General features: G+C 41.0%; 1 protein-coding gene across 1 annotated transcript in view; it reads right to left on the reverse strand.

The window, feature by feature from the left end:
- Positions 1 to 12,819, reverse strand: part of LOC132142744 (nucleosome-remodeling factor subunit BPTF-like) — a 41,338-nt gene that overhangs the window by 15,312 nt on the left and 13,207 nt on the right. The window contains exons 6-19 of the mRNA XM_059552855.1: positions 12,175 to 12,360; positions 11,885 to 12,033; positions 10,364 to 10,695; positions 10,125 to 10,256; positions 8,779 to 8,908; positions 8,530 to 8,665; positions 8,148 to 8,432; positions 6,134 to 7,952; positions 5,429 to 5,553; positions 5,222 to 5,350; positions 4,943 to 5,093; positions 4,530 to 4,650; positions 3,589 to 3,829; positions 3,130 to 3,300 (exon numbers count right to left, since the gene is read on the reverse strand). Of these exons, the coding sequence (XP_059408838.1) occupies positions 3,130 to 3,300; positions 3,589 to 3,829; positions 4,530 to 4,650; positions 4,943 to 5,093; positions 5,222 to 5,350; positions 5,429 to 5,553; positions 6,134 to 7,952; positions 8,148 to 8,432; positions 8,530 to 8,665; positions 8,779 to 8,908; positions 10,125 to 10,256; positions 10,364 to 10,695; positions 11,885 to 12,033; positions 12,175 to 12,360 (4,107 nt within the window). The remainder of the gene's footprint in view (positions 1 to 3,129; positions 3,301 to 3,588; positions 3,830 to 4,529; positions 4,651 to 4,942; positions 5,094 to 5,221; positions 5,351 to 5,428; positions 5,554 to 6,133; positions 7,953 to 8,147; positions 8,433 to 8,529; positions 8,666 to 8,778; positions 8,909 to 10,124; positions 10,257 to 10,363; positions 10,696 to 11,884; positions 12,034 to 12,174; positions 12,361 to 12,819) is intronic.

The raw sequence follows: 12,819 nt of genomic DNA on the forward strand, positions 1-12,819 counted from the left end.
GGATTTTTTAATTTGAGTAGTGTAGGAGGGCATTTATTTTAGACCTTTTTCAAATGTGTATGTATATATATATATATATATATATATATATATGTATATATATATATATATATATATATATATATATCTCACCTAAATATTTGATCATGCACAAACAATTTGACTGCGCATGCAGTCCATGTAAGCAGTGCAGAAGCAGCACGGACTGTGCCGCTACTGATCCGTAGTGGTTTACTTCAAAACACATTTATCCATTTGATTTCAAATCCAAACATTGTTACTGAGAATGCTTTTTCAACATTGTGACTTTTTTTTTACAGTACATTAATACAATCTTTCATGTTTAAACAATATAAGAAACATTATTCAATGCTTTTTACCTTTAGATTTATATATTAAAGAGTAACCAAACCCTAAACCAACTTTTTTTTAGTTAATGATCTATAAGAATGGGGCTTTATTAGTGCTGTTCATTGATTCGAGTAACTTTTTTGACATTTGAGTATAAAGTGTTTTTATTCTACAATATATGGTGTAAAAACGTGTGAGTGCTGCCCTCTTCAGGTTGAACGGTGGCTACTGCAGTTGATTTTTCCTATTGGATGTTGCGGTTGCAAGTGACGTAAGCGGTGGCAGGTGACGTAAGCAGTTTCCAGCTCACCACGCCCCTTGGTACGAGCTACCACGCCCTTGGCAGTATAAAACCATCTTTTTCTGTCAAAATCACTGTAGTGAGTCGGGAGTTGGAATTGCGATTATTGAAAACGACCAGGATAGACTATTATAGCATCTATTTAGCATAGCAATTATATAGTTATTTAGATTATTTTGTGTAGCCTATGTAGTTAATTAGCATAGTTTTTAGTGTAATGTTAGTATTGTTAGAAGCACAGTTAGTTAGTAGCATAGTATTGCATCAGTTAGGATAGCTTCAAGTTGGCGTAGATTTATCTGTATTTAGTACAGTGGTCAGGATGGTACGTAGGTGTAGTGTTGCTGGTTGCATGCGCTAGGCCTGGAAGACCGCGAGTTCCCGCCTAGAGCTGGTGTGTGCAAACTGCATTTTACGCGGGATTGCTTCTCCAATACAATGGAGGTGGAAATGGGCTTCTCCACACAGCTCGCGCTGAAACGCGACGCGGTGCGGGAGGTAAGACCGCAGTTTGAGCCAGCGGCTCGAATTGATATGAACAGACACCTCGACATCCTCGACTCCAGGTAAAAGTGGGGGAGAAAAGTCCTCTACTTCAAATGATCGCTCTGTTGCAAAGCTACTTGCGTCATTACAGTCACTCTCCATTTTAGCGTCTCTGACAGCAGCTGTCAATCAATCCGTCACTGCGAGTCTCAGGATCACGCCGCACTCGCTCAGTCCCGCCCTCGGTTCATCCCCTCTATCTCCGCTGTGATCTGCCCACTTTTCAGCATTTTTCAAATATTGCCAGTGGGTGGAGTAAGGCCTTGACCAGGGGTTTAGTTACCCTTTAAGTTGCTCAAGCAAACATTTAAACGACTTTGCATACATTATCACAAACATTCTAAATTAAAACGTACCATTGACAGAAAGTCAGCTCTACTGCCTTTTCTTTTGCATTTAAATCTTTATTACAAGCAATCCTGCCATTCATAAAGAACTTTGTTTTCCTACGAGTGCCATCTATTATTGCCTTGTTAATCTAAAAGTGCTCTTTTCCTTTAAACCTTACCAAAAAGTGATAGCCTATGTGTTGACTGTGAAACACAGTATGCATTGTGTTATTACTACATTTTCTGTGTCAATCCATGTTCATATTTACTGCTAACAATAAAGAAACGATCTCCACACTGCTGCAGATGCACCGTTCATGGAATAATGGAACGCACTGCCGGACTGGAACCGTGAGCTGTCACTGCAGTGTGAATGCTTTAATTAACATGAGCACCACATGCACTGCAAATAGAGTAGTCTCAGCCTCAGACGTCATGCCCACGGACTGCTGGCTGAACGTCTGATGCATACGGCACACAAAAGTGGAAACACTTCAGGAGTTTCGAAGTCATCAGATTGGTTGAATTCTACAGGATTTCTGCGAGACGTGTGTGTCGCGTTCCGCCTGGAAACAAAGATGACGTGGCGCCAAACACCCTCACGAAAGAAGAAAGCTGCGCATTTACAACTGTGATGACGAGCGCTTATCAGGATCAACTAAACACTGGATTCTCAAAAGTATTTGAAATATTTAATGTTTGCAGCACAGAATCCTTAAAATACAACAGAGAGTTTTACACACCGGTCTGTTGTGGTGACATTTTCACACCCCGAAACGTGCCCCTTAACGAAACTAACTGTTATTGGGCGGTTAAAAAGTCTCATGGGCGGGCCTTGGCCAAAGAAACCTGCCATGGATTCCAGACCTTCAGGCGTCAGTCTAAAAGAGACTAAAAATGGAGTAAGGTGAACCTGGTGAGTGTGCGTGAGTGTGCCAGGAAAGCATGAGCGCTGAATGGTTTAAACACTGGCAAGGATTAAAAAGAAATGCAATTTATAAACTTCAGTGATGATGTGACACTGCCTCGATTGTGCAAGTGACAATTCCTGTGTCAACTGTGCAGCATGTAGCTCGCTTATAATGCAGAAACGATGTGATTTCAAGCCATTTGCCTATTTTGAGAGAGAAAGAGAGAGCTTGCGCGGTGATTCACTCACACTGTTTGTGAAATTATGTCTCACAGAAAGTTTTCAAATTACTTTACAAGTTATTTAATGAAGAAATATGAATTGTACCTAACTTAAAGCATTATAATGATTTCACCTGCGCCGGACAGAGACTGAGACGGTGTCACTGCATGTCGTGCCAAACCTCTAACTGCAGACGAGTCATCAGCGTAAGATCAGTTTTTTGAGATCAGCATTTATAGACACCTCTGATCAAGCATCCCAAAGCGATTATCGGCCAATAGTGATAGGTAACCGATCAATCGGAGCACCCCTATTGTTCATTATTAGAAACAAAGTATGCATATTCGTAAAAAAATATGCTTTTTTACCAATACTGAGCCGATATTTTGCCTTTCTGCGTGCAGGCAGGCCTACCAAAAAATATAAAAAATAAAAAAACACATGCCAATAATGTTGGAGGCCTGCCGTACCTCCTTGAGTGGTTGGCACGTTCACTGTGACTATCTTGCTGTTGGCTGGAACAGGTAGTTTAGCAGCAATGACACTGCCGGCCATAGATCCCGCAGCAGCAGCGATGTGGAAAGTTTGCCCAGACGTGGTGGCGCTACTCGCCGCCACAGTCACAACCGAACTGGTAGAGACTGCAAGACACAGGTCTGATCACCACCCTAGCACATACATCTCAATCAGGAAATACAGCATCGGTTGCATCCAAGTGCGCCACGGTCAACGAAACGACGTCAAGCACTAAAAACACCACCACGAATAAGCTTACCAGAAAAAAAAAAAACTGGACGGAACAAAAAAATACAAATAAATTTTCAACCAAATACACTGCCGTGCAAAACAACAACAACAACAACATCTAAAATGACAGTCATCAAGCTACATTATAACCCATGCCTCCTCATAGCACTGTAAAGACTGACCTGTGTTGCCTTGTTGGCCCTGTTTGACCCAGGAAGCAAACGACTGCTGGAAGTTCTTGTTTTGCTGGAATGTCACCGGAGAGCCCAACTTGGTGGTCATTACCACTTTTGGTGCTGAAGTTACCTGACCGCTAACAGAGCCCACCACCACCTTCTGAGTAGTGGTCCCAGGGGTCGTAGGAGTGCTGGTCAAGGTGGATGTGTTGGTGGTGCTGCAAGGTTTCTGCTGTTCCAGCCGTTTCTGCAATACGGTCATTGAACCGTTCAACTTCACAATATAAGCAAAGATACTAGACAATAAAAAAAGCCCAAGATAAAGTCAGCCATGGGTGAGAATTTTGATTAAAGTTAGATTATTAAATTATGAGAATACACCCAAACCAAACTAAGAGTGAAATTATAATTAAAAGCCCCCCAAAAAAGTAAAAAAAACAAACAAACAATAAATATACCGTATTTTCCGGACTATAAGTCGCACTTTTTTTCATAGTTTGGCTGGTCCTGTGACTTATAGTCAGGTGCGACTTATTTATCAAAATTAATTTGACATGAACCAAGAGAAATGAACTAAGACAAATGAACTAAGACAAATGAACCAAGAGAAAACATTACCGTCTACAGCCGCGAGAGGGCGCTCTATGCTGCTCAGTGCTCCTGTAGCCTACACTGAGCAACATAGAGCGCCCTCTCGCGGCTGGAGACGGTAATGTTTTCTCTTGGTTCTAAATAAATGCGACTTATAGTCCAGTGCGACTTATATATGTTTTTTCCTCATCATGACGTATTTTTGGACTGATGCGATTTACACTCCGGTGCGACTTATAGTCCGAAAAATACGGTATATCAAAAGGCCCATTGGGAAGAACACCCATTCTTTTCAATATTGTGCCCCTGGTTAATAAAAAGGGGCGCCCCAGGTGGGCACATGTCTACATTCCCACCTGCTGGGCTGCCAATCTCTGCTGCTTTAGCTGAGCTTCCAATTGGGCCTTGACCTCCTCTGCTTTCTTCTGCACACTAACCTTAGTTGGGTCAGCTGCTTGCGACTTTTCCCTCTCAACCCTGTGAAGTAGGAACGTTTCAAAATCTTTAAAAGAATACGAATGATCAAATAAAACATGATAAACTGGGACACGTTGACAGTTGGGAAACATACAAATTGGAAAATAAGTACATGAACAGGAAATAACAGCCTAAATTATTGTTATCATTGATACATGCAAGTATTAATGTCTTATCTACAACGATTCTTTGTCCTAGAGAAAGCTTTTACGGAACGTTTCACAAATGAGTAAGGAATCACTAAGTTGGGTTTTAGTGTGTGTACAATCACAGCAAAAGAGAGAATTCCCACCTTTCAGTAAAGGCTCGAATCTCCCAGAGTTCCAGGTCTTCCTCGGCCACCCAGGTTTCGATCACAACAGGCCCAGTCTGCTTAGCTGGTTCTGGCTTCTTTGGTCTCAGAGCACTTGAACGCAGGCCTTTCCTTTGAGGTGTGGGAGTTTCTGCTCAAAAGGAATGATGAACAGATCAAATATCAGCAGTGATTCTGGTCAAGCAAACCTTGCATGATATAAACCTGTACATATTTAAAACAAAGCACTGGCATAAGGACTCTCTGAGTCATCGTTACCTTTAGGAGTCTCAGGCACCCCAAGGGGACAAATGATCTTCCTGATGCAATACTCTGAACGAATGCCGTAAGGACCAACATCTCTCCGCTTGATGATCTCAGTAGTGGTGATTTCAGTGTCAGATGTCTCTGTTAAGTTACACAAATAAGGTTGAGTGCTAAATTCCAAACGATAAAGTGACATGTGATGAGCAGTTAAGCGCCAACCTGTTCGCGTTGTTCCTCCTGTGGGTGAGGGTTTCACAGACATATCATCCCATCTGAGACAGGCCCAAAGTAGCCGTAGCATTAGGCTCACTCCAGCCAAAGACCTCACTGTCTGGAGTCGATATCTGTTTGAAAGAACGTCCAGCTTATTAGCATTAAAAAAAAAAGGTTTAAAAGAACTAGGTATTCATGCTGGCCAATCTTGTAGGCTAATTTGGTCTTTAGATGACTATAATTGTTCTTAAAAATGTTAAAACAAAGGGGGCTGAAAATTGTAAGTTTGATTGCCTAGAAAGGCGATGGCATACATTGGTTTAGCAAGCCACAAAGTTTTGAAGCAGTTTTTGCATGTAGAACAAAATATTAATACTTAAATTTAGGGGCTTGTTCAAATTACTAAGCTAGTTGTGTCCAATCCTGGTCCTAGAGGGAAAATTTCCTGTAGAGTTCAACACCAACACACCTGCCTAAAAGATTCTAGTGAACCTAATGAACTTGATTAGCTGGTCCAGGTGTGTTCTAGGAACAGAGCAAATTTTTGATGAAAGGTGGCCTTCCAGGAACAGGACATGGACATTTCAATGCTCTGACCACAAGTATAAGCTATAAAAATACTGATGCTTGCTTTAGCAATTATTTCAGGTTTTCAGAAAGACAACGTACAAAAGGAAGACAAAAATCAGGACAAAAAGAGAAGATGCAAACCTCCATGTGATCCCAAATGTCGGTCGTGGAGATGGGTAGGGCCAGATGTCTAGGGCTGGCTTGGCGTTATAATTAAAGATGGGAACTTCGCGGATGCCGCCACGCCTTGCAAGTTTCTTCAGTTCGTCATTGGGAAGTACGAAGATACTCTTCTTGCTACTCTTGGTTACAAACTTGCGGTACGAGGGCAAGGCCGTTCCGGACCTTGCTTTCTTGGTGTGAGAAAACTTTAACAGTCGTACCCTGTCCCTGGTGGAATATTCTTGACTCACTGTCATAGATTTTACGGTGAAACCACTAGGACTCGACGTGGTGTCAGTCAGTGTTTTCCTGACAGTGGTCTTGCACTCTTTTGTTAGAGTGGCTTCCTGGTCTGATGAGTTCATAACCTTGGTAACAGTAGTGGTAGTTGTAGTGGAGAGTGTTGAGACAGAGCTAGTAGACTCCACCTTAGAATCTGCTGGTGCGGGTGTACTGATCCCGTTATTGGAAGCAAGACTGTCACGTGAGGTCAACACCATGCTGGACTCTGTGGACATTGTGGTTGTAGTTGTGGTGACTTGAGTAATAACAGTCGTAGTCTCACTAACACTGCTGCTGTTATCAGTGAGGTCACTACTCAAGCTGGACTCTTCCGCTGAAGGGACGGGTGAAGGTACAGGAGGCTTTGCCTCCTCAACTTGCATCGGCTCCACCTTTGCGTTATGAATAGGCACCTCGGATTTTGTGTTTGGCTCGGAAGCTACAGAAGATGGTTCGGGTACTGAGGAACTAATCGAGGAGTCTACAGATCCTTCGATGTCGTTTTCCAACTTGGCCACTTTCTCAGGTGGTGGATAATCTGGGTCAAGTTTGGTAACTCCTTTCTCCTCATCCGAATTCTGAAGAAGTGCACTATTAGTCCATTCTTTAAGACACTCTTGAGTGGCGTCACCATTCATTAGTGACTTCACTGGTTCCTTTGGTGATATTGCTTTAATCTCCTCCCCAACGGTATTGGTTAGCTCCTTTGTGTTAACATTATCAGTCAAGTTCTTACATTCTGTGTCAACAAGACCATCCTTTCCATTTACTTGCACAGGCACTGCTCTCTTTACATCTAGATCATTCTCATTGTTTTCAATGATGTCCTTTCTCTCAGAGTCTTCGGGTGGACATGTAGTTTCTGAAACTGTTTTGTCAGGTTTAACGTTCAAGCTTTGATCCAGGCTTTGAGCGTTTCCATTAAGTTCAGACATTGCTATCCTATTGCCAGTTTTGGGTTCTGGCTCAGGCAGCTTCTGCTGATGTTCTTTTGGGGCAACATCACACGAGTCATTTAATCTGATATCCAGAATGTTCTTCTGTCCTGAAGTGTTTGTCTTCGACTGTTCGTCCTCTTGGTTAAAATCAAGTTTTTTGACCACACTGTCTTTTTCTTGGATTGCTAGACATGCTACTCCCTCGGCCTGTCTAGACTTTGGAGTTTCAGAGATAGTTCCTTCAATCTTGACCTTGTGGTCTTCAGCAGCAATGGTTGTCTCTTTGTTTTCCATTATCTTTTCAGTCAAGGGTTTAGAACCGGTGGTCTGCTTGAGTTTCTCAAGCCTCTGCTTCTCTTCTATGGTGAACTGTTTGACCCGTCTCTCCAAAAGGCCATCAAGTTTTGATGTCTTCCTTTTCTTGTATGCCGTGCGTAGCAAGAAGCCTTCGCTGACATTCACAACATCATGCCAAAAGGATTGCTGGGGCTGATTCAGAGCACTATCCTCCACCACCTCACTATCCGAAGGCTCCCCTTTCAAAGGAGAGTCATCTGATAAGGCATTTGTGATGTTGGCTGCAAATACCAAAACAGAGATGTTAGCAACTACGTAGACTGTGGTGGCACTCCAGAGTTTCATAATAAACCGAAAATATATTTAAACGTCTCATTCTAACATGAAAGGTCTTTAAATTTATGTTTTGTTCCATTCCAAAAACTTCTGTTCTTGGTACAGGACAAAGGACAGTGAAAATTAAACTATGCAAATACCTGGTTCATCCTTTGCAGAGTTAGGTGTGCTGATGTCCATTTCTTCCACAGACTCATTTTTCTCATCTTTCTCATCACACTTTTTTTCAACCGTTAAATTTTCTTTTTTTTCATCTTTTAACACATGATCTTTCTCCTCAGATAGGTTTTCTTCAGAAGAATCCAGTGACATGTCCTGGACATTATCTTTTTCAGGCACATTTTGAGACGAATTTTCATCTGTTTTAACCAAAGTGTTTGGTGTTTCTGGGAGAACTGCCTGTTTGTCCATTCCAGTTTTAGCTGCTATAAAATGTTTTTTATTAGAGAATTTCTGCCCATTTAAGACCTCTCTGTGTACCAGTCCACATTTTTTTGTATTATAAATGAGCAAACAACATACCTTCAAGTGCTTTCCGGTAATTGACATTGGTGTTTCCAGGTAGCCTTGGGAAAAAGCGATGTACATGTGTCTTGCTCACCCAGCTCCAGCCTCCATACCCAGTTACTCTGTACTCCTCACCCTTCTGCTTCCAAACCTTTGGACGATGTTTAAACAGTTAATGAAAGCCTACAGCATTGAAGGCTGAAGCTGGTGTGATTTCCTAAAATGTTCACATGAAACACTCAGCTACCAAGTGTTCAGACATACCTGGTGTTTGATGGGGAAAGTGTACTTCACCCATGTGGCCTGCTGCATAGTCTCTTCATCTTCTAGTTTTTTCTCTCTCTTTTTGACCTTCTCCTTCTCTTCCCTCTCCACAGAAGTCATGCGATGAAGCCTGTGGAAAGATGAAGCACAAAAAAAGAAAGCTCGCCAAAACTGGGACATAAAGGTGACTCACTGTACATTTTCATAAAGCCCCCAGCACAGAATTTTTTCAAGTACACACAAGGATGCTTTCGTCTTTAGAAGCAACAATGAGCAGAAAGATAGTACTGGATTAATGTATTGTTACCCATACATGCAAATAAGCATTTAACTTCCCTGACAATAAGCTGCACATGACAATTATATTAGCTTGACAAAGCCAACATACTGCTATTATAAACATGTGGCTGTGGGTCCCCTTTTTCTTTTTTTAAATCCCTAAACTCTTTCTGACTGCAAATCCTTCTAAAGCTTTCAAGCTACATCCATAAAACACAGCCCAGACATGACTTGAGTTATTATGACTTTCTTACTGATCTGACATATCTTCCTTAGCAGAAATATCAAACAATGCCAAGATACCACAGACTTGTAGTGCAAACCTCTGACTATAATAACTCATAAAACTTGCAATCTACCAACCTCGGCACAATCCATATCCTAGTCTGATTTATTCAGCTTTATTTTTTTATCTAGATTTAGATCTCAAAAAATCCCACACACGTAAACTGAAGTCTCTTGACCACGCTCAGATGATATCAAACGGAGTTTAAATTTAAATTGCATACACACTTTAAACTGCTCATCTATATATCTATTAGCGATATGCCTGCATCAAATTTTCGTGCTGTGATTAATTGCTTATGCATTTATCACGGTCTACGGTATTATCACAGTATTTAAATTTAGTTGCAAAAAAGTTTCATATAATACAGTATAACAGGACTAATAACTTTTCTTAAAACAAAAATAACTGAACATTTAAATACAATAAAGCCATACACAAAAAAATTATGAAGTTAAACATTTTACATGTTACATCTATTGGTTTGTATGACCTTGAAATATAAATTACACTTTTTTCCCCACTTTTTTTTATATTTATACTAACCATTTTATACTATTAGAGAACTTGTAATGGCTCTTTTTATAAGAAACTTTCAAAACTACTGACTACTAGCTATATTTTTTTCTATTTTCTATCCAACAAGCAACAGATCATGTAAGCTCACTGTCTTCACTCGCACTGGTACATATATACTCCATTCAACTTCATTGCATGGCTTTTTCGAAGCATCAAAAGATTGCAGATGGCTGTTTTAATATCCGTATTTATTTAAACTGACATTGTGTGACCCAGAGAATCCTTCCACATGGGGAGCATGACCACTGGTTTGATTGCACACTCCAGAATGGCCAACGCTAAAGCAAACTCTCTCGCCTTGCTGCACATCTGGACAGCCTTTATCCAGTTTGACCTGCAGCAATGGAAAGGTAACAGGATGACACGGTTAAATGCTGCTTCCAGAAACTGCTACACATTTCAAATAAATACAAGTCCTACTGGCACTTGTGAGACTTTTACCTGTGTGACGCCCAGTTGGGATGCAAAAACGGAGCAGGGATATTGTTCTCCAGCTGGATGATGGTTAGTCTCAGCGTGGACACAGTCAGGGCTTTGGAGCCGTACAGCGATCCGTTCCACTTGAACTCACCAGCAGGGGTCATGCAGAACTTGTGGGAGAGGTGTCTGCGTTTGTCGTGGTCCTCACGGTGTTGGTGCTTGTTCAGCGCAAGTGTGTTAGTGCTGTACTGGTTGTGGTAGACGCGAAATTTGCCCTCTTGGCCCAGTTTGAAAAAGCCACTGCTCTTGTTTGAGTCTCTCTTAAAGGAGCCAAAAGATGATAGTGGAGGAGTCTGAAATAAAATTCACATGATTTACAGAAATTCAAGCATAATTTAACAGTGTAATATATTTCATAGCACCTTTGTAACTTTTTTTATAATGAAGACCTCTGGTAGCTATTGATCAATATGAACAACAGTAATATTTATTCATGCCTTAAAGTGATAGTTCACCCAGAAATGAAAATGTGATGTTTATCTGCTTACCCCCAGGGCATCCAAGATGTAGGTGACTTTGTTTCTTCCGTAAAACACAAATGGAGATTTTTAACTCAAACCATTAATATTAGTTTTGTGTCTTTGTGTCGAGCCGCGGGGTTTAATTTGGTTTTCTTTGTGTATGTATTTTTTTTACTTTCAAAGCCTTGATACCCATCCACTTACATTATAAGACTGACAGACTCCAGTGGTTTGAGTTAAAAATCTCTGTTTGTGTTCTACTGAAGAAAAAAAAAAGTCACCTACATCTTGGATGCCCTGGGGGTAAGCAGATAGATGTCATATTTGCATGTTTGGGTCTAACCCTTTAATATACACCACTAATGACCATCAAAACAACAATAACCTTAACCAAGTTATTGTTGTTTTCCATTAAAGGGATAGTTCACCCGAAAATGACAATTCTGTCATTAATCACTCACCCTCATGTCGTTCCAAACCTGTAAGAACTTCGTTCATCTTCGGGAAACACAAATTAAAGATATTTTTGATGAAATCCGTGAGCTCTCTGATCCTGCATAGACAGCAAGGCAACTGACACATTCAAGACCCAGAGAGACAGTGAAGACTTTGTTAAAATAGTCCATGTGACATCAGTGGTTCAACTGTAATTTTATGAAGCTATGAGGACTGATACTGTCTTGAACACGCGTTGAACTGAAATTGTTGATAAAGTCATTATTTTTGTTTTCTTTTGAGCACAAAAAGTATTCTCATAGCTTCATAAAATTAAGGTTGAACCACTGATGTCACATGGACTATTTTAACAAAGTCCTTACTGCCTCTCTGGGTCTTGAAAGTGTCAATTGCATTGCAGTCTATGGAGGGTTAGAAAGCTCTCAGATTTCATCAAAAATATATTAATTTGTGTTCTGAAGATGAAGGAAGGTCTGACAGGTTTGGAACGACATGAGGGTGAGGAATTAATGATACAATTTTCATTTTTGGGTGAACTACCCTTAAAGAAAGACAATAGTCCCACCTCTTTAAGTGCTCTGCTACCATCTTGAGAGCTGCCATCTTTGTCCTGCATGACTTTGCGTTGGCTTAGCTTGCTATCAGGGTTTCGGAGTCGTGTAATCATGCGTGAAGATCCTGTTTTTGTGCTATCTCCATTAGCTTTACCCTCACCTAAAGATTAAAAGGGTTAACATTTCCACCTTATTTTTCCCATAAGAGCAGCTACAGCTATTTGTAAACTTATTGTGCCTGGCTTCTGGTGTCACCATAAATGAACAACTGCAAAACTTTGTCATGGGTGTGCATAAACACCTGTATCCTCTTGGCTGTTGAGAGAAGACTGTGAGGACCGGTCCACCAGGTCAGGCTCTTCTGGACCTCGCAGGCATTCAGAGATGGAGAAATGACTGCTGCAGCTGTTCTCGTCTGCCGTCTGCGCTGGTTCAGTCTCTAGTACAGAATCTCCTTCTCCGTGACCAGCAGACTCTGAGCTCTTAGCTTAAGGACAAACAGTGACAGAAGATATATCACATACATGGCCATGTTGCGAGTAGAAGACTTGCATAATACACATACTACTTTTTGCATACTGTGAAACCAAAAATAGCAAGCAGTACTATTTAGCATTACAAAGCCTAAATAATATTGTAGCACAGCATTAACCCTGCAGTATGTATCAGTATACCAGTATAAAATTTGGTCAATTGAATTCAAAACAATCCAGATGGGCCTGACAATCTCCATAAACGCGATATACCCAAGACGACGGCAAAGATCCAGTGCTGCTCTGCAGACGGCAATATTAAACAAAGGTTTCTGGGAAGAGTGGATGGACTCTAGTGCCAGGAGGGTCTTTGTTTCAGTACAAGAAAACCGCAGAGCTGTTCTTCGCTTGAAAATGTACTGCAGCTAAGGCCTGTCTTAATGTAAAAGCTTGAACATTGAGAAATGCGGCTG

Source organism: Carassius carassius, chromosome 1 (genome assembly GCF_963082965.1).
Source record: "Carassius carassius chromosome 1, fCarCar2.1, whole genome shotgun sequence".
Classification (NCBI taxonomy): domain Eukaryota; kingdom Metazoa; phylum Chordata; class Actinopteri; order Cypriniformes; family Cyprinidae; genus Carassius; species Carassius carassius.